Here is a 21,480-nt window from a genome sequence, read left to right on the forward strand (position 1 = left end):
AAAGAGACAATCCAAAACATGTAGTACTGGTGTTTTGGGTAGAGGGTTAGGGCGACATCAGTGGTGAATGATTAATGATTCTTCTGATGCAAATTAAGACAATTCTGTCTCTCACTGGCCATCCAGTGCAGATTAATGGCAAGGTAGAAGACAGCTGAGGCTGAGAACACATTAGCTTCTTCCAACAGAGCAGCCTTTATTCCTTGCAAATAACTACTCCACAAATGAGAGTGAGGCATTCATTATAGCTGCTAGCTGAAGATATTCCTTTAGATCAAATAATTGGTGATTTGGTTTTAGTACTAATGGTTTCAGATATGAACCTAGAATGGCCAAAAGTGCTCAAAGCAAGCTTCATTGTGTGAAGACTCCTCTGTAGATATCACCCACAATCATGAAATTTTAATTCAGAACTGAATCTCCTTTGAGTATCATGGAATGTTGACTGGCAAGTTGTGACCCTGGAATATAACTTTAAATTCACAAACATACATGTATCCTCCATTTCTTCAGAGAGACTTGGTAGCAGAAACAGGTAGAATGAGTTTTTTGATACAATAGTGACTTTTTGCTACAACACTGGGAACAAGTACCACAGAAGATTATATCCAAAGTCTAATTGCCAAGATAAATGGACGGTGTGCCTACAACAATGACTGATCCTCATTTCTGCACATGATATTTGTTTTCTTGAGACAGTCCACTAATCTCACTGCCTTTGCAGCAAATCAGTAAGTTCTGACCTTCTACAACTTTTAGACTAGAAAAAGCATCTGAGATTAATGATTGTGAACAGTTGCCTCAACCTGTATTTTTTGACCTTCAAGTTCACAGTGTTCCCACTTGCCACATTACAAAACATAGAGTCCTTGCTTCCCGGGAAACTCAAAGAACCCAACATCAGCAAGGCAGAGCTCTCTGGGGTCTTGTCCTGGATGGCTGACAACATTCTGCCAAATGAGGAATCAGGCCCTTTGTGGCTAAAATTAAATTACAAATTCTTCAGGGAAAAAACAGCTTTCCTCTAAAGGGAAGCCTGCAACAAGATTCTCTGTCACTGTGAAACAATGATGATAGGTGGATTAGGTAGTAAGCTAGAGAGAGAGAGATATGTCATCACCTATCATCTGACTGCCTGTGAGGGAAACAATGAATAACATTGGACAGTTAAGGTTTCAAGTAATTGAAAGTATCTACAATGTAATGAATAGACATGTGGCAACAGTATCCTATTTCAGTTAGCACGTAATTTTGGATAGCTGGAATTCAGCTAACTGAGGTTGCACTATAAATGCATGATAAAGATTTTCCAGTATGCAGCTTCTTTAACTCTGGAGGTCTTCAAGATTCTTATATAAAATCCATTGCTTTAACAAAAAAAAAAAAAAAAAAAAAAAAATGTAGTGAATCCAATCAGCATATTAAGTACATTAAAGCCTCAATCTTCCTGCCAAGGCTGACTGGTCCAGGAGGTGGAATGTGTGGTTCTCTAAGACAGCTACAAATAGATCCTTTCCCACCAAAGCTGAAAAAGCCAGCTGAGCTGGCCAGCAAAAATGTAAAGCAGACATTAATCACAGCAGCCTGCACCTTCCCTCCACTTGCAAGCTCTGTGTACCAGCAGGAAGAAGAATGGAGGGAGCACCAAAGACAACTGAGCTTAGACTGCTCTTACGCACTTCCTGAATTATTGCTAGCTCAGAGGCACTGTAACTAATTTGCTGCTATTAACTTTCAACCAAAAGCAACACACATGCAAAGCACCCATCTGATTAGTCTGATTGAGGTTTTCTTTAATTGCATGGTAAGAAAGCTAATTTCCCCCCCGAAGAAAGGCAGACAGCAAGCACAAACTCAGAAGAACCATCATCAGGGTTTCAATTTGCCATCTTCAGTATCGAAATCTAAACCTCCTCTTTCAGCTTCTGTTATGCAGACTTACATATAAATACTGATGCTCTCATAGCATGACTTGCACATTTGGGGAATAAAACTAACCAACAAACTCACCATACCTTATTTCCCTAACATTTGTTGTTAATGAATACATACTATTGGGGCTAGCTTTGTTTCTGACTGTTTCCTTCCTAGAGCAACAAAACTTTTCCACCATACCGCTCCTGCAAAAATTCCTCTTTTACAAGTTTCACAATGGTGATAAAACTTGTCAATTCACTTGGCCATCACTTTGGCAGTGACAAAAGACCCAGTATGGTACATCAGCCTCTGATTTTCTGCCCCTCTCACCAGTTTGTCAGAACTTCAAAGACCTTAAATGGAGAAATGTTACATAGAAATTGATAGAAGCAGGTATTTTTCACTTTCCAGTACAAGACAGTACATTTCCTGCAAGCTCTAGAAGACCTTGAACTACAAAGCTTTACAACATCACTCTTATTATGTACTTTACAGATATTTAAAGACATCCTGAAAGATTTCAGTAATACATTTTTTATTCTAAGCCACCTACAAAAGTTTTTAAGAATTCCTTAAAACATTTCATTTTCTTATAGCTAAAAAAAAAAAAAAAAGCAAACAAAAAACCCCAAACAAACAAAAAACACCCACAAAACCAAATACAAACATGTAAAAGATTCAAATGGGACAACGCATGATTTTAACTTGTTAACATTCTCTTCAGTAATCACACATGCATACACTACTTATAAGAAAGTTGTGCCATATTCATGATGATAAAAATCCATACATCACTTAATCATGTTCTTGAATAAACTGTAGATAAACATGTAATTCAAATCTAAACGTATATCAGTAATTATATGGACAACAGTAGTACCTTCTTTTTGCTGCAGTAAATTTGCCATTTCTTCTCTGGAGGGAGTGCAAACATAGCCTCTCTGTTCTTGTCTGTGAGATCCAATTCATCCTGGAGATTGCGTAAAAGAAAAACAGGAAAAAACCCCAGTCAGTAACTGCATTGGTAACTTCTAATAGGTTGAGAGGACTGTTGACTAGCATTCAATCAAAAGGGAGAGGACTTACTGGCTCCCAAAGACTCCAAAAATTATTGGTTTCATAATTTGTACCCTGCTACTATGAGTTCTCCCTGTCAGAGCAGAACCTGTGAAGGAAGGCAGCCTGAAAAACTTATGTGAAACTTCCATTAGCAACAATTAGTCATGGATAAGAAAGATCACATGAATTGCATGAAGTGAAAAATTCAAGACACTGGCTTATGTGACAGAGACACTCCTTACAACTCCTAGAGAAAGACTAAAAATTCAACACACCTTTTTCCTGGCCTGCAGTACCATCTTGGTCTTCCATAGAAGGGGAACAGTGAAATCACTCTAACTTTTAAAGCAAGGTCACAAGACAGTTGTCTAGCAGCAGTAATGTCAACAGCAACCTACAGGTTGACATGTTTGTCCAGATGTTTGTCCTCTGAAGCACACAGTCCCCAGCAGAAGGCAACCAGTGCTTCAGACATAAAGGACGTATTTCCACACAGAGTGATATCAGGTTGAACAGACAGAAAAGTGAGTTCAGTGGAACACACCATTTTAGAGCATAGCCAACCTTACATTTGTAAAATGATGGATAATGCTGTAAACTGGAACCAACTCCCAACTGTCACAAGCTCCTTCTGGATACACTACAGAATTCCCCAGCTTTGGTTTCTCTTCTGTAAAAGGTGGATAACAATAGACTGTCTTCATATACAACATGTCTCCAAAATCACCAAAGCAGAGACTGCTACTTGCTCTGTGTTTATTCAGCACTGACCAGAACAGGGCTCCAATCACAGCTGCTAGTTTCAGATTCTAAAGGGAATTAAACAAATAAGAATAGTCTTCATAGCAAGCAGCCTGCGTGAGCAGGGACGGACGAAGATATCTAAATGAGAGTTTCAGCAATATAAAGACAAGCTTCCAATAATGTTTCAATGAATCAGTTTTGGCAGGGTTTTCTTTTTCCTATATATTCGAACGTGTTTGGAGAAGGAAATGTCCAGGGGTCCAATATCAAGATGACATTGCAGCACTAAGAATGCTGCACAGGCAGATTCTGGCACCCACACTAACCTAGCCCAAGCAGAGACAATACCTCTTTAACTCAGCCCAACAATGGCTCATTTGGAAAGCATTCAGGGCTGGGAAACTTGTGAAAACAGTGAGCTAAATTGCACACTGAGCCTGGTAGCGGCTGCTGACAGATTTAAAAGCCCATGGAGATTTCAGCTGCAAAAAGGTACAAAAGAAACGCGAACAGTAACAAGGCAAGGTCAGTGCCAGCAGCCCAAGGTAGAAGCTGGAGGGTATTTTTAAACAAGAAAAAGTTTAAAGGCACAAAAAACCCTGAAAAATTTTAGCTGTGCAAAAAAAGTGCAAAAACCATGTGGAAATGTTTAGGGTGAGTTTCCAAACAAGGGGGCAGCCAAGCGAGGCAAGGAGTTTTATCCTTGCTACACACAATTAGAAAGCTCAGGCCAGGATCACATTCTTGGGGGGAGAGGGAGATTGAAGAGACATGTAAGGTCTTAAGACAAGCAAAGGAATGCTGCTGGAGGTCAAGCATGTGGGAGGGAAAGGAGGGGCAGACAGGGAATCAGAAATGCCAGGTTTGGAAGAATCACCAAAGAGGCCAGAATACACATCTGGAATGAGCTGACTGGGCTCACCTAAATTCTTAGAAAAAAATTATTATTGTTTTATTGCACTGTTTAATGATCTTAGTCTATTTTTTTTCTTTTTTTTTTTTTTTTTGTTTGTTTGTTTGTTTATGTTGGTTTTGGGTTTGTTGGGGTATTTTTGGTTTTGTTGGGTTTTTTTTGTTTGTTTGGTTGGTTGGTTTTTGTTTTTGTTTTTTTTTTAAATAAAGAGTAACTGACTTGGATTTCTAATCCATACTGCTCTTTCTGGAATCTGGTGGCAGATCAGAGAAACAGCAGAATCTCTTCTCAGAAGCTGTGCACAAAACTGAATAATGATCTCTACCAATACAGTTAAAGAAAACAATTTCATCAAAAGAACATTCCTATGTTCTATTCCTAAAACCACCCAGAGGGCAGAATGCTGACACTTAGAAGCTTCTAGACACTGCCCTGGACACTGACAGTATCAGAGACATAAAGAGCACTCTGCCTTCAGTGGGGCAATAAGAATATGCAACTTCCAGTCATGACGTTCTTTTCAGGACAGAAGCTTAGAAAGGTAGTTTGAAAAGATGGATGAACCAGTCAAAACGAAGTGCATCCACACTCTAGTTTACTGTGACTCAGAAGGGTAGCTTAACCCAGAAGAACAGTAGAAGTCATCATGTTAGCTCAGGTAACATGGTAACAAGGAAACTGCTCAGGATTCCAGGCATAAGGTGATCACCAGAGGCAGACCCAAACATACCTGACTGGAAAATAGCACATGGAAGACAAATTGCCTTTCTTTTTGAAAAAGCTAGTGTTTGTCTTCTTTAGGAGGCAAAACACTGGGTTCTAACCTCGAGGGTAGATAAGCAGGTAGCAAGCATGCTCAGCTGGGAAAGAGACACCTCCAGAATGCAAAGCAGCAATCAAGTTCTTCAACACCCTTTCCTGAAGTTAGGCTTCAGCAAGTGTCCTTTACTGTGAAGAAAGAAATGAGAGGAACTGAAGAGGCCTACACACCCTCCTCTACCTATACCATTAACCAAATCCAACCGTATAAAAAACCCAAGAAATCTCTGCAAAATACAAGAGTCATGAACACTTCTACTGGAACCCTCCAAATCACCTTACCTCTCCCATCCCCATCCCCTTTCTATAGAAGAAGATCAGAAGACTGCAGTGATTGCAGAAGAAACCCCTGGGTCTAGCTAAAAAAGAAGATCCTGGATCAGGTAGACCATTTTCCTACTCTGACTTAGGATTCTAGTGGCACATAAAGAAACTTGCTGCCTTGGAAGGAAGCAGGAGGAACAAGAGAAAAAATAAATTTCAGAAGGGTAATTTGGTCCATGAATAGGTCATTCTGACCTAACAGCAGAGGCAGATCTATCAGTATGTAGAACTTCAGACCCTACAGTCAGCTCAGTGACAGCAAGCAGCTATTGAAGAAGAAAGGAATTGCACAGGTTGGCAGGAAAGGGGAAGAATTGCAAACTCTGAGTGCAGTCATCAACACTGGGGTTGGAGCCAGGCTAAGGAAGCTGATGTGACCAAACACCCAGGAGCAAATGTAAAGGCCAAAAAAAAAAAAAGGTCCGTCAGAACAAAGTAGGAAAAATGCCCTCTTCCATCACCTGTGCCAGTTTGCCAATAGAAATGTAGTAACTCCTCTTCTATGCCTTGAATGGGTGGCTTGGTTCCAGCAATTCATGCCAGCATGACCCTGCACAATGGAGGTACAGCCTCCTGGCTATTAAAAATACTTGAAACTGCAAGTGTTCTCATGAAACACAAATCAAAAGGATATTTGCCAGGCTGGCCTGAGGGAGATGTAAAGTACCTGCAGTTAATATTCCTTACATTTTAATCCTTTATCTATTTCCTATTTTATTTTATTTACTGAGAGAGGGATACATTCAGGTAATGTCACTTTCATGTGGGCGTTTTTTTTTTTTTACTTACACAGATTAAATTTCAATGATAAAACATTTAAAGTGTATTGGAGCTGGATTTGAGGTTCACATATTTCCAGTCCAGTTCTCAGGCCAAAGAGAAGATGGCCTCCATTCAAAATGGCTACAACCCAAGGAAATAAGAGACAGAGAGAAAGAAAGGGAACAAGAAGGAAGAATGGGTAGGAAACACAAAATCAGTATTTTGTGGGATTTAAAACCACATTATGTCCCTTGTTTTGGGAAACACTCATCAAAGCGTGAAAGCTGGATTTGATGTTGGGTAGCCATCAGCTCAACAATATCACTCCAAGCCCCAGAAGAGCAAACAGAAAAGCATTTCTCACATAGACTGGGCAGCATTTTTCTTAGTGACGTGAAATTAAATTAATATAGAGAAAAAAGAAATATTTGGGGAATGTAGAAGAGTGGTTCACTTGGAGAGAGAACCACTAAAGGAAGAACCTTTAACACATACCAACATGCCTGCCTCTCTAAAGGAGAGCATTTAATGCCTTCCAGTATCTCCGTACTGAAATGTGTATTGCCTATCCACTATTCAGTCATCTGTGGAAAGGTGGGACAGAGTCACAGGATAACTGCTCCTTCACCAGTATACTTCACCTGCCTTTGCAAGAGACTTACAGAGTCCATACGAATTTTGGAATTTAAATGGGGAAAACTTGAAATAGTTTGAAAGCCAAACTTAGCAAGATGCTTAAAGACATAATGAGACTTCCCATTTACTACATATTGATGCTGAGACCACAGCAGGGATAAGATGAAAAACTCAAGACTGTAAGTACACTTAGTATCATGGCTTCAGGGCTCCAGCACTTCTTGGCTTCAAGTCAGAATTCTGGAGACCAAGAGCCCCAAAAATGTGGTTCTCCAAAGACATTTGGACACTCATAGGAGATTTCCTTAGCTCCAGTTTCTCACTCTACTTGTCCCAGTTCCACTGGCTGCTGGAATTCCTGGTCACCAGGGAGCTTCCCACTGACTTCAGGTCAGACACCTGTTTCATTTCAGAAAAGACCAAAAAAAAAAAACAACCCAAAACAACCAACCAACCTATCTTCAGAGGCTGGTGGGGTGGTTGTTTCCTTGTCTTGGGGTTTTTTTGGCTGTTGGTTTTGTTTTGTCTTCATAAAAATTGAATGGATCATGCATAGCATTTCCAGCATGATGAAGCACACAATTCTGACATGTTTTGTTTACTGCAGGCAATAACTTGATTAATATGAGCATAACACATATTTTGCCAAGAGGAAGAGGTCATTTTGCTTATTTTCTTGTATTTAGTTGGATACCTGTCTTGTTTCATCAATTTCTTATTTCAGCTACAGAGCTGAGTTACACTTCTGCCTGTAGATCACAGCCTCTCTTACTTTCAGTAATTTTGAAAGCATATCCTTTCTATGAACATGCATCCCAGGCCTGTGTTTCATATTTAACATCTTTTTTTTTTATATATGACAGAGAATTTAATGACATCTAACAGCATATTCTCATTTTTCAAATGTTTATTTCTGTCTATAAACATATTCAGGCAATTATTAAATAATTATTAAAGAATAAAATCCTTTTATCATCCCCAGAGGGAATAGCTTTGGCATGAAATCAATCTTTCTTTTACAGCACAGAATCCAACAGCAAGACTTAATACATTGGCAAATAGGCTTCATCCCTTCTGCTGTTCAAAGATGCCTATTTTGACTGTCTGGTTACAGCTCTGTTGCACCGTTTGGTTCTTTAGCAGTGGATGGGTACTCAAGCAAAAGGACAGCTGGGTTTCAGCATCAACAGGCATCACAGGAACCAAATCTTCAGATGGCACAAGCTGGCAAATCTCCTCAGAAAGGTTAAATTTTATTCTCCCTTGTTAAACTCAGAATGGAAATTTAAGAACTTCCAGAACAGATGAGACTGTCAGTTATCTGATCTGTGACTGGCACCAAAAGCTTCAGAGGGCTGTGCAAAATCCCTGCAAGAAGAAAGCCAGAGAACAAACTCTGTAGATGGTCAAACACTTCCCAACTCCCTGCCTAAAAAAAACCTGAGTGGTTCTGTGAGGCAGGTGAGTTACTTAATGTCTCTTTCAAGGTGGGGATAGCATTGCAAATTGCAAATATTTTTTTTGCACAGCCTTAGAGTTTTCCTTTTGCTCAGTCCCACCAGCATTATCCTTAATGGTTCCTTGTGAGTCATCCAATAGGGAACAAAACTGAGAAAGCAGGAGTTCTATGAGGATGCTTTTACACACTCTAGAAAACCTCCATGATTCGAAGACTTTTTATTTGAGTAACTTTCTTGCATACTCACCTCAAAAATTCAGGCTACAAGGGTACATTCTTTCTTACATTATGACCTTGACCTGTATGAATTTTAGTGAAATGCACTGTTCTTATCTTGCCCTCCTGTTCACATCCCCATTCCTTCTTTTTTCCTTTCTCTTGCACATGCCTACCTTTTCTTCCCCTCTCCATAATCTTTTTCTCATTCCCTTTGACCCTTTTTTCCTGTCATGCAAAATGCACTCTCCGTTATCCACATCATCAATCATTCTTTTGCAGTCTCTTAACAGCATCAAACCCACCCTAGTTACAAAATGAAGTATAATACACTGCTGCCAGTATAATAAATTCCCTGTACAGTATGATATCTGTTGCTTCAGGTTCCCCAGGGTCATTTATATGTCACAAAGCCCCCTAAAGGGCCATATTCCAGTTCCACTGATGTTCCCAAGTGGCATAGCACAGCTGACAGCCTTATGCCCTGAATGAATTTATTTAAATCTTGTACAAAATAAACAGTGATTATGACACACCATGGGATCCCATCCAGCATCCACTGGCAGGCCCCAGAGAAGGTTCATGTTCATGTCTAATCACTTTGAGGGAATAGTTGATGGTGGGTTAATCAATGCTGAAGTACAACTCAAGCTGACATGAGATAAATGGCATTGGCATGTCTGGGACTGTAGAGGAAGGGGAAGCAGTGGAAAGAGAACAGGGAGGAGGTTGTCAGTAGCACACTACAAGCCTTTGCAATAGAGAATCCAATCCAGTATAATCATTATAGCTTTAACAAGTGAACTGAGTAGGACCACATTGCTAACACGTAACATATTGCCTGAAAGTTACAACACTTTTTTATTAACAACAGACCTGAGAACCTTTATTTTTCAGTTCATGCTGCCTATGCCAGGTTCTGTTGGCAAATAAAAACCAGGTTAGTCTGGTGGCTCACATTTGAGTTGTGCCTCTGCCCACCAGGGAGGGAGGTTGGGGAGGAGCAGAGACACTCTTACCACAGGTGCAGAAGGTGATGTCCAAAAGCTGCCTTAGAGGTGACTACAGTGAGCGAATAAAAAAAGATCAATCTTTTTCAGATCTCCATCTCTTTGCAAAGCACTTATGTACCCTTCATGTAGAAGAGATAAACCTTCCCTATTTAATCACTGTGTCCACCTCCAGGGGACAGTATAAGATTGTTCCCCTACAGTTTTCCTTCCATTGCTTTGTTCAATCCAGCTCACCAGGCTGACATGCAAGATGCAGCCTGCTGGAAGTGTACGCATTTCCAATACTGAGGAGGTCGATATGACATTCTGAAAGACTGCCTGTCTGAACTGTCAGTGAATGAGGTTCATTCGACTGCACAAACTGCCTACACTCATGTACAAACTGGAGCAATGAGCCGTGCAAAAAAAGTACCACTCAGCAAAGCTCCCTAAAAAAAAGATAAACAGTTCAGAGGCTTTACCTAATATGCAACTGCAAACACTGGAGTGTGATTGAGGCAGGCATTGAGAGGAGTGAAACAGAGCCTTCTTCTCTAGCAAGCAACCAGTTCACTTCCCTACCTTCTCATGGCCGTGCCTGGCACAACTACATGGCTGTGCCTGGCACAACTACATAGCTGTACTCATGGCAGAACTTGATGGCAGATGCTCTTTCAACAGGCAACAGTACTACCACCCACACAGCTAGCACATCTCCAGATGCAGTACATCAGTTAAAAGTTCCTACTTGGGCACCTGATCCCACTGATAACCTATGGAAAAAAATCAAAACAACCCCCCAAAACAAATCTTTCCCTCCCCTCAAGCTCTTCCATCTCATTCTAAACCTAGGAATTAAAAGCAGTCTCTATAAAGCACGCAGAAACAACACACCACATGAGGCTGGGGAGTAACATTTTGATCTGTTTCCCAATTGATAAGAATTAGGTGGACCACTGCAAAACATCATTGGATTTCCATGCATTTGTATACACATACTATGTGTGTGTGCAGATACGTATGCCACTTGCACCTTACATACTCAAGAATTATACACATAAGACATATCACATAACATCTGTCCATACCTACAATGTTTTATCATTACAGTTGTGTCTGACTAAACCACTGTGCACACATGAGTTGCTCACACAACCTGCTGGCATAGGAAATAATATTTACATTTCAGCTACTGCCACAGATCTGACTGCAAAGCAGAAAAGCAGACAAACAAAAGGCTGTGATTCCCCGTATACTCTTTTCCTTCTTGCTTATTCAAAATGTTGCAGCTTTAAAACTTCAGTACGAGGAGCCCAAATCTCTCGATTCTCAGTCATAATAATACAAAAAAAAAGCACCTGATGTTTACATACTAGAAGATGTGTTTCTCTTCTAGCCTACCAACATCAAATTTCTTAATTCTTAAGGCTCAGCAGCAGAGTAAAACTTTCATCAATCAATGGCACTGTTTTTAGGCAGAGAAATTTCTCTCACAGAAAGTCAATTAATGTCCCCCCCACCTCACACCCAAACACCACCCCCACTACATGGCTTCCTTTTTTCCTCCTTAATCATTGAGTAATTGCTTCTTTGCTTCCTGGAGAAGAGCTAAATCCTGTCTCTCTCCTACTCCTCAAAGCAATCTGTGACTTGTCAGCACACAAGCACATATAACCAGCAAGGCCTCCTGTGGCAGTCCCCTTTCACAGGACACTAGAAACAGCATCTGTCATTCATTTTTCTGCCCCTCACAGGCAAACCACATGCATAAGACAACAGTTGGCTGGGCCAAATAGAAAGAGAAAGAATGAGGAAAACCAGTACCTGTTTATGCAACAATACACACAGATGTTTAGAGAGAGATCATGACTTAGATACGCATTCTCAGATGCAGGGCTACAATACAGGTAGAGCAAAAACAGACGCTGTATGGATATAGGTGGGCATATAAGGATAATAATGCAAACAGTTGACTATCATCACTGCTTTTTCTGCTAAGGTGGGCTGTGTGTCAGTGAATTGGAATGAGCCCAATGAGAGGGATGGGGATGAAAACTGAACAGTCAGGCTCATGTCTAATCTAAATCCCTGCTGGTGCCACTTAATTCTATAACTTCCGGCCCTTTCAACTACAGACTTGGTGAGCAGAGTTCTTCCTTCTTCCTTCCTCTTGATAACAGTTTTCAAGACTGACAAAGGCTGTTGTAATGTCCCTCCTCAGTTGTCTTTCTTGAGGCTAAACAAGCCCAGCTCTTTCAGTCTTTCTTAGAGGTCATGTCCTCTGGACCTCTCATTCCTCTTCTAATTGACTTCTGGGCTCTCCCCGGTCAAAGTACATCATTCTTGAAGTGGACTGTTCAAAAGTGGAGACAGTGTTCCAGCTGAGACCTTACCAATGCTGAATGCAAAGATTATTTCATACATTTTCCAGACTGCAATCCTGGTTACATATTCCATGAAGATAATGACTTTTTTTATTTTTTTAGTTTTTTAATAAAACACTTCAAAATCTGCATGACATATGTTCACTCATGATCCACTGTAAACCCTAATTTCTTCTCTGAAGAAGTATATCCACCTGGCTGCTTCTCATCCTGAATTACCAGACTCGCTCCTAAATGGAGCATGCTTTAACTGTCCTGACTGAATCCCATCCTTTTTCACACAATTTCACCATCTTCTTTTAAGCTTAATCTTTAACATATCCACAGTGTTTACAGCCTAGTGACATCTGGAAAGTTAATAAGTATGCTCTGTATTCCACTATCCAATCAATTAAATGAAAAGACCGAACAGCAGTAAGGCCATTAAACCTCTGCCTGATACATTTCTACAGTGTAACAGTTTGCAAGTCCTCTAGGGCAAGTACCGCATTTACCTCCACACTGTGATTATAGACAGTATATCAAATACCCCCCTCAAACAGAGCTTCTAGAATCACCATATATAACACTAAATAACAATAAAATCTGCTGTTTCAGCAGTGCCCATTCCCCACCTCTCATTTCCTTTCCCTCTCCTCCCCTCATTTCCCCCTCCCTGTGCCAGGGTTTGTTTTTCATGCCAAGGTCCTTCAGATGAGCCCCTGTATGGGAAGGTAGGTGTGGGAAAGGTTATTAGGAAATTGCCATCTAAACTGCTACCTTTCCGGCTTCCCCACCCTCTCCCTCCCTACAAAGTCTCCTCTGTTCTGTTTTAATACTAATGAGTTCAGGGGAGGTTCCTAGGCTGGAGCAATTCACAGCTTGGACTGTGCCAAAGCACACAGGCACACACCTCTCTGATCGCTTCCTGCCCAAACACAGTCCTGCTGGCTCAACCCTCAAAATGCGGGCTGGGAGTTGCTGCTGCGGCCCTGTGCCAAAGGCAGGCTGAATTTCCAAGGGTGTCAGTGCCACCTACTCCTCTCCTCCCAGCTTTATCCTCTTGTGTGCATCCTATTTGCCATATGCCCCTGTGGAGGAAAACAAGGGTAAGTCAGAGCTTGGCTGACCTTTAAATCTCTGATAAAATATTACGTAAAAGGGCAGGAGGAACTGAGAGGTCGGTTAAGAATTTAATGAGCAAAATTAACTTCTTATCGAGCTTTGGTTGTGCAGCTCAGACACACATGCTCAAAGCTATATGCAGGGTAAACTCAAAGGAACTTCAATAAATCAACATAATTTCTGGCACAAGTTCGGGTTTATATTGATAGAGGAGAAACCAGAAGCTGGCTTCAGTTCTTCTCTTGCTCTCTGAATTATTACTCCAGATTTAGTAGTGCAAACCAGAGATCGGAATGTCCCTAACTTAGTAGACTTACTCTGGATTTATACCAGTGCAAAATATTAATCAAATTACCTGATTCAAATTGTAAGAGACTAAACCTCTTGGTAAGATAGCCTATAACACAGGCTTGTTCTACAGTTTACAACATAGATTTCAGACATAGAATAGACTGAGCAGTCTGTCAGTCCCCTTTTCACTAACTGTTAACTTCTACTCCAATAAATAGAGATGAGCTGTATTAACTACTAATCAGTCCAGACCAGCTAGAAGAATACCCACATATGAGGCTTCCATTATCTCCTCTGGGTGAGGTGGAGGGTAATTCCACAATGCTCTTCACTCACATGAACAGAGTATTTCCAGAGTCAAACAATGAATTGAAGGCATGACAGTATATTGGGTTATTCACTCACACCCTGTCTCGTCTCATTGATCAAGTATTCTGATAATCAGAACAGCAACTACTGCACTGACATCACTGGGCTTAAGAAAGCACCAGCCAAGATATTTTTCTCTAAACATTTTTAAGGAAGAAATTATCAAACTTTCACAAAATACAGCAAAAGGAATAACAGAAGGACGAGCATTTGCCTTGCAGAACAAACTCATCTCCTAACAACAAATCATAATTGCATTTACTATCTGGTTAAGCATTTGTAATCCAAAAGCTCTCTCACATCATTAAAGTAGAAGGCAACAGCTTTGCACTGACTGACAAACTCATCCAGCTGTTGCTTTCTGTACAAGATGTAATGCTGAAACACAGCCACTAAAGCAATCCCAATGGATTTTCCATGACTCAGGGATCTCCCTGGACACCTTCCAAACTGGGAAACTGCAATCTGCTTTCCCCTTGTAATTTCCTTTGGAGAAGTTATTCATCAAACCTCCACCTAGTAAACCATTGCATAAGACTGTGCACACTGCTAAATTCTTTTCAGAAGGTGTTTGTGTTATTTGTCTGGGCAGCCTTTCCCTTTATGTGGTCAACAAATCATGGGAAACTGCAAAATTAAAAGATGCTCTTAAGTGTTTTTAATCTAGAAGTGCATAGATTATACAGATGTTGACTAGGGCCCTTTTGCATAGAGCAGTGGGCCCACAGATGAAAGCAAGTAGAGTCTGCACAGAAAGGCTGTAGAGTCTCATATCAGATTGTCCCTAAAAAAAAGAACAAGCAGATAAGAGCAGGGCAATGTCTGTGATAGGAGGCAGTCATAGAGATTTGCTCCTGAGATCTTAAAATACAATACATTTTGCCACTGGAAGACTCCTATACTACTTATGAGCTACATGTGCTGCATCTTTCAGCACCTTTTCAATCTGCCTACAATTCTGCACTAAAACTGGTTTAAGAAGCATAACTATTCCCTGTTTCATACCAGGGAAACAAACCCACAAATGCATGAAATGAGTTGTATAAGCTTGCAGAGGATCTTAGGAAAAAGATGCAATGCTCCTGAAATGTTTCCTCCCAGCAAGCTTACAAACTTGTTCATTTCCAGAAAATGTGGTACCTAGCATTAAAAGCCCTGGGTCAGCGGTGTTCCAGTGCCAGGTGGAAGGCATCTGTCTGTACTTCCTCCGGACAAAATGTGTCAAAGACAGAGCAGCTGTGGAGGCAGCCCTGTGCGATGAGTGACAGAAAAAGCACCTTCTGACGTTAGCTTTCCATGTGCTGCTCCCATCCTGTGCTGAAGGGATGAGCAGAAGGGCCAGTCATCTCCTGTATTCAGTGACACCAAAACCTCCCCTTTACCCAGTGTGGAGGAAGGTGCCAGGAAACTGCTGGCCTGCAAAACTTGTACCCTAAAAAGGTGCTACTCCACCCACCCAGCCTCACCTGTGGCACCTTGTGCTCCCCACTCTGGAGTCTTGCAGACCAGGCACGTGACAAGTAAAGGCCATTTCCCTCCAACACTGGAAGAGCCATCCCAGATTACCTTAACAGTTTTCCTGACTGACAAACAACTTTGAGCACTGTTTGAAGACACAATCCACCTACAGAAGGACACAGGGGCATGACATAAGTATAAACCCTTTTCCCCCACTCTCCTTCAGGCTATATGATAGACTATCCAAGCAATGATTATATCTGATATGAATTGCTACTGGATGAGCAAATCCAGTCAATTTGAGTCAACACATTAGATCCTTCATGATGGTTATCTACTTCTCCATTCAATTATCCGATTTTGTTAACAGCTCCTTCTAAACCCCAGTGTTGTGGTTTAACCCCAGTTGGCAACTGAACACCACGCAGCTGCTTGCTCACTCCTGCCTACCCCATCCCCACCTCTCGGTGAGATGAGAAGAATCAAAAAAAAAGTAAAACTTGTGGGTTGAGATAAGAACCATTTAATAATTGAATTATTATAATAATAATAACAATAAAAAAATAATATAATAAAAAAGAGAGAGAGAAATAAAACCCAAGAAAAGACAAGTGATGTACAATGCAATTGCTCACCACCCACTGACTAATGCTTGAGTAGCAATCGGCCCCTCCTGGCCAACTACCCCTGGTTTATACACTGAGCATGACGTTCTATGGTACGGAATATCCCCTTGGCTAGTTCGGGTCCTGGCCATGCTCCCTCCTAGCTTCTTGTGCACCTGCTTGCAGTCAGAGCATGGGAAACTGAAAAATCCTTAATTTAAGAAAAGTACTACTCATCAACAACTAAAACATCAGTGTGTTACCATCATTATTCTCACACTAAATCCAAAACACAGCACTGTACCAGCTACTAGGAAGAAAATTAACTCTATCCCAGCTGAAACCAGGATATCCAGCTACAGTCTACCTCAGAAGGGGTAACTCCTATCCATCAAAACACTTGCACCCCATCCTTTATCACTACCTTTCCTTCTCACTGGAAAATTTCACTCCTTCCCCAGCTTCAAGTGGTTACTTTACTTTGTTATTTTGTTATAAATTTTATAAGGTCTTCATCATCACAGTAACCTGGTTCCCCCTTTCTTGCTCAAATCAAGTTAAATTACAAATCATACCTCCTACAACGTCTCAGATCTGGCCTTTCTTAGATGAGCTGCAGAAGAAACAAACATCTGTCATTCAACCTCCCTTCATCAGCGTGCAAGCTCTCTCTCCAATAGCATAACCAGAAGACCATCTTGGCCTAGTATTCATCCCATATCACTTCCAACTTTGAACACTGTCTTTGCTCTCCCTTCAGCACCACAACTACTTAATTTGTTGTGTCTTTTTCTTCAACACTTTGGAAAACTTTGTTCTTCCTTATTGCAATCTCCTCTCCAGTTACAATCTGGCCATCTTGCTCTTTGCATGATGTAGTACTTTCCCCTGCCATTTCTCCCATATGTATCTCCAGGTGGTATTTTCTCATCCCAAATGACTTTCTGACCCAATTCATAACAGTCTCCCATCTCTCCTCAGCAGAGCAAGTTTAGACTCAAATATCCTCTCTAGGTGAGCAATAAGGTCTTAATAGATTTATAAATCATGTAATACAGCTCTGAACAACGTAAGACGCTAATAAATAGAAGTCAAGAAATGATAGAAACTGCAGAAGGGAAGGAATCATACTCAGAGAAGCCATTTCAAAGCAGTGGAGCAATAGGACATCCCTGCACTGCTGCTGCTGGCTCTTTTTCTACTGGAGAGGGCAGAGCCTTTAAGTCATCAGGCATCAAAGTGGCAGGAACTATATGAGAATACTAGTTCAATTCTAGAAGGAAGGTAGAAAATTGTCTACTCTGTATCCATCCAAGTGGAGCTGGAAAATTCCTTGAAAGCTGAAATAAAGATAAATTAATTTGATCCAGCTAGCAAGTATGATTCTTGCTATCAATAACATCTCAGTGTTTTATTACTTCAGCACCCTTCAGACTCAATTCAGAAAGTATAACCACAGTGAAACACAAAAACCATTCAAATATTAATGATATCTTGTTAAGGAAAAAGGTCACAGTATAGCTTTATGTTATTTTTTTCTTTTTATGTAAGGCTGCCTAACACTTGCAGCTATGCCAAAACAAGGTAGTGTTATCAAATCAACTGATAAGGTATTAGAAACATGTGGACACAAGAGTTCTGAACAGTAAACACACACAGCCTATCTGTGGTTTAGGGGATAGGATATCATGACAGCTTCCAAGCATTCAGTAGAGGGAAGATACCAGACTGACATCTTAGCACATCCATTCTCCAGTGGCAAGATCTGTTCTTTCCCTTCTTGTTGCATCTCAAGCTACATATCTGCTATGCTTCCAAAATCCAGTACTTTTCCTCTTATGCCCTAGATGGACTACATGCATTTCCTCAGTCAGGGAATATCAGGGTTATCCTGTTAAAAACATGTAGTCCATCAGGTAGGACTTTCATGTCTACTCTAAGTCAGTCATATGCAGAAAACACGCAAACATTCCCTTCAGGTATTTCCACCATGACCACAACCTTCCCCACCTTTCAGAAAGGCAGCCAGTATACTCTGCTTGGGATATTCAGAAGATAGAAATTACCACAGACACAGAAAATACCACACAGGCCAAATTTCAGGCAAAGTAGGATGATATAAATCCACTACTGTCTTCAGTGGAATTGAACTGCCCTACATCAGATAATGACCTGTCCATAAGTTTTATAGTAAAGCAACAAGATCTACAAAACAGTGTATCCCTGCACAAAAGCCTTATAACTACACAGGTACTTTGCTAACACCCCCAGCCTCTTCACACCCAAAATCTGGCATGTTAAGCCCAGGTCTGGTTTTGCATTTGTTTACACAACCCCATTGATTCTCAGACACAGGGTGTGAAACCTGGCTCCCATCTCGTGCTCCTCTCACAGCATCTGGATCTCACACGTTTGCAGTGAAGTGACTGCTGCTTCTCACACAGCTGGCCAGGGAGCTGAGAGCTGCCAGCCAGCTGCACCTACTGGAAAGGAGCCTGGAAAGTGCTGGTGCTGCACTCGGTGCCACCAGCCTGTCCTTGTCACAGGGCTCCATATGTAGGTGAGTGTCTGCAGGAGGGGGGGTGTCTCTGCCGCAAAGCCTAAAATGTAATATATCTTATGTACTGGGACTTGAGTAACTATAGAAAGCTGCTTGTAGTGACGTGTGCATTAAAATCAGGGATTTATACACATGAATTGCACATGGGGCATGTGTAAAGCAGATCTGACTTTATGAAAAATGTCTCTTTGAAGGGCAGGAAGAAATAGAAATAAGGTATTCTGGATATGTATAAACTTGGACTGACAAACTGTGCTGGACATAGAGGAACATCTGTGCATAACTAGATAGACTATGACACCATGAAGAGCTTTAGCTTCCCAATCCTCAGTCCCTTAATTGGTTCAGAAATCCTAAACCACCCAGTACTTTTGCCATTATTATAATAGAAGACAAGTGCACCTGAGTGCATGAAAAATGTTAATCTGACAACTATAAACTAACCCAAGAGAAAGGAAACTTCCTGTGGCCTGGCCTCCATCAGCGAGGAAAGCAATCTGCTGCCTCAAAGCCTTGTTTTTTTCTGCCTTCAGAGACAGCGTCTTTTCATATGGTGGTGATAAGCCTTCCTGGATATGATCCTCTGGTTATGAAAAGTCCATCTTAGTCTCATCATCAGTATTTTCTTACAGCCTCCACTGCTGCATTCCCATTAAGTGCAAGAAAGGAAGCAATAATTGGGGTGGGGAGTCTCCACTGAGCCATGGCCAGCAAAGCCTCCCAGTTTGCTGGAGTCAGAGCTCATCATATGCAAATAAAAATGAAAGACGTCTCCAGATCTTGATTGCATTTGGCACTACACAACCTTCCTGACTGATTAGGTACAATCGTTCATTACAGAAAAGCACAGAGGGGATGGGCACAGGGAATAAAAGAACTTCCTCTTATGGGCAAAACAGCATAGAGGCACTTTTAAATTATGGTTGCAGAGAAATTTGCATTGTTCAACAACTCAAAGACAGGCAAACTATAGTTTATATGCAGGGCAAGTGACATAGAAATTAAATCCCTGTATTAAAAAGAATCCAGGAAGAGGATAGAATTACTCAAGAGACGGATAATTTGAAACTGAAATACTCAAATCTTGGCAACATGTCTAAATTTAAATGTGATTAAATAGTGTTATCAATACACAACACACATTTGGGATCTGAAGTTAAAAAACGCATGTCTTTAAGCCACAAACTTTCAGTGAAAAACTAAGGACTAAATAAGCTTCAGACATGGAGGATACTCTTCTGGGAAGGTGGTGCTCCATACTGGGAGCCAAGATTTGGAACAGGTAACTCTGCATATCTGTTCCCCAGAAGTACTACAAGGGAACTGGGGGAGAAATAGAGAACTTTGTTCTCCAGGCCCATCAACAAACACAAACACGGCTGATGCCCTCTTATGTCTGCATACTAATGTTTAAAGGCAGTCTAAATTCACATGAAATCCCACAATGAAGGCATTCCTTGTACTTTTTACCCCATAAATACTCTTGCAGGTTGCAGAGCCAAAGAGGGGCCTCATGAACACTGACACAGCTAGGACTTGGCAAGCTTGAGTGGGACTGGTGATATATGGGAGTACTTATACAATATGGTGAAGCCTAGTTTTCATCTGAGGTTTATGTTGTATCCATTACATTAAACAGCCTGCAAGGGAGAACTAAGCATGAAGGAAACTTGCTACTTCCAAGTCAGCTGTTTGCAGTGGGAACTGCTACTACAGTTATTTAAGGTTTGGATCGCATGTCCCTGTGGCTCTTGATGAAGGTGTGTTATCCAGAGTGTTCCAATCTGATGCCTTGCTCAGAAATTGTTTTGCTTCCTCTGACAAAATAAATAAATGAATTTTCAGATACTTCCATGATGCACCTTAATATCATTTAACATTAACATTTCCTTCTTTTCTCCTCAACGTTCTCTCCTCTGGTAAGAGAGACTATAATCACTGAATTTTATTCTTTGTGAAGGTAGAGAAGGAATAGACGTGGAAAGATGTCACAGAGTAAGAAAATAGGCAGTTTTCACAAACCTTCTGTTATTGATCACTTCATCCAGTGCTACTAGAAATGTGTCCCAGTGGCCCTACTGTTCCTTTTAATCTGTCCTGAGAGGATTAGCAAAGATACCAGTCACGTGGATGGCTCGTGCTCAGAGCAGACCAACCAACACTTTTCAGATTCTTCATCATTCTGGCACTAAAGTGCTGTCAGTTACTAGCCTGGACAGTTGAAAAATCAAGAGCACGCAGCAAAGTATGTGACAGCAGCAAATATCACACTAATTCCATAGTTCTGTTCCAGGACAAGATGAAGACACTGATTTACTTAGGAAGGGATTAGCTAAATGGGCAGAAAAAACAAGTAAGACCCATGTGGTGGGAGAGGGCAAAGGAAAAAGGGAAGAGCAAAAGGTATAGCAAAGCAACAGGCATCTTGCTCTAGATATCCTTCTTCCTCAGGTAGCACAAGGCACTTAAAGTTCTAGTCACCATTACAGAAATTATCGGAGTATACAGAGGTTACCAGGTTGCTGCCTCTGCTGCTTGGACTCTCCTGCCACATCTCCTCATATTTTTTACCTTCATGGGAGTTCCTCTGTACAGCTCTTATTCCAAGGAGACTGAAGGAGGAGGAATTAACATGACCCTCATTTTCTCTCTTCTCTTGATTGTCATAGTCACTGTCATACCTTCCAGCTAGATTCTTGGGCTATCTCATCTTTAATTCAGAAATCAAGCCAACTGTGATGGCATGGAAGACATTACTAAATATTATGGGATCAGAGGTGACAAACTGAGAGACTGAGTTGAATTTAGGGTTACAACAGGGAGAGACATAGTTCCATGTTCTTGTGGTTGGTGTTACAGAGCACTGCA

The 21,480-nt window shown here is 41.0% G+C and overlaps 1 protein-coding gene across 5 annotated transcripts in view; it reads right to left on the reverse strand.

Moving 5' to 3' along the window:
* Positions 1–21,480, reverse strand: part of DAAM2 (dishevelled associated activator of morphogenesis 2) — a 228,943-nt gene that overhangs the window by 98,690 nt on the left and 108,773 nt on the right. For 4 of the 5 annotated variants that reach the window (XM_042789299.1, XM_042789298.1, XM_042789300.1 and 1 more), the window contains one exon: positions 2,798–2,887. In XM_042789299.1, the coding sequence (XP_042645233.1) occupies positions 2,798–2,887 (90 nt within the window). Of the gene's footprint in view, positions 1–2,797; positions 2,888–13,117; positions 13,199–21,480 lie in introns of those variants that run through there. The other variant, XM_042789302.1, reaches the window with a different exon arrangement.

Source organism: Tyto alba, unplaced genomic scaffold (assembly GCF_018691265.1).
Source record: "Tyto alba isolate M040663 unplaced genomic scaffold, T.alba_DEE_v4.0 Super-Scaffold_16, whole genome shotgun sequence".
NCBI classification, from domain to species: domain Eukaryota; kingdom Metazoa; phylum Chordata; class Aves; order Strigiformes; family Tytonidae; genus Tyto; species Tyto alba.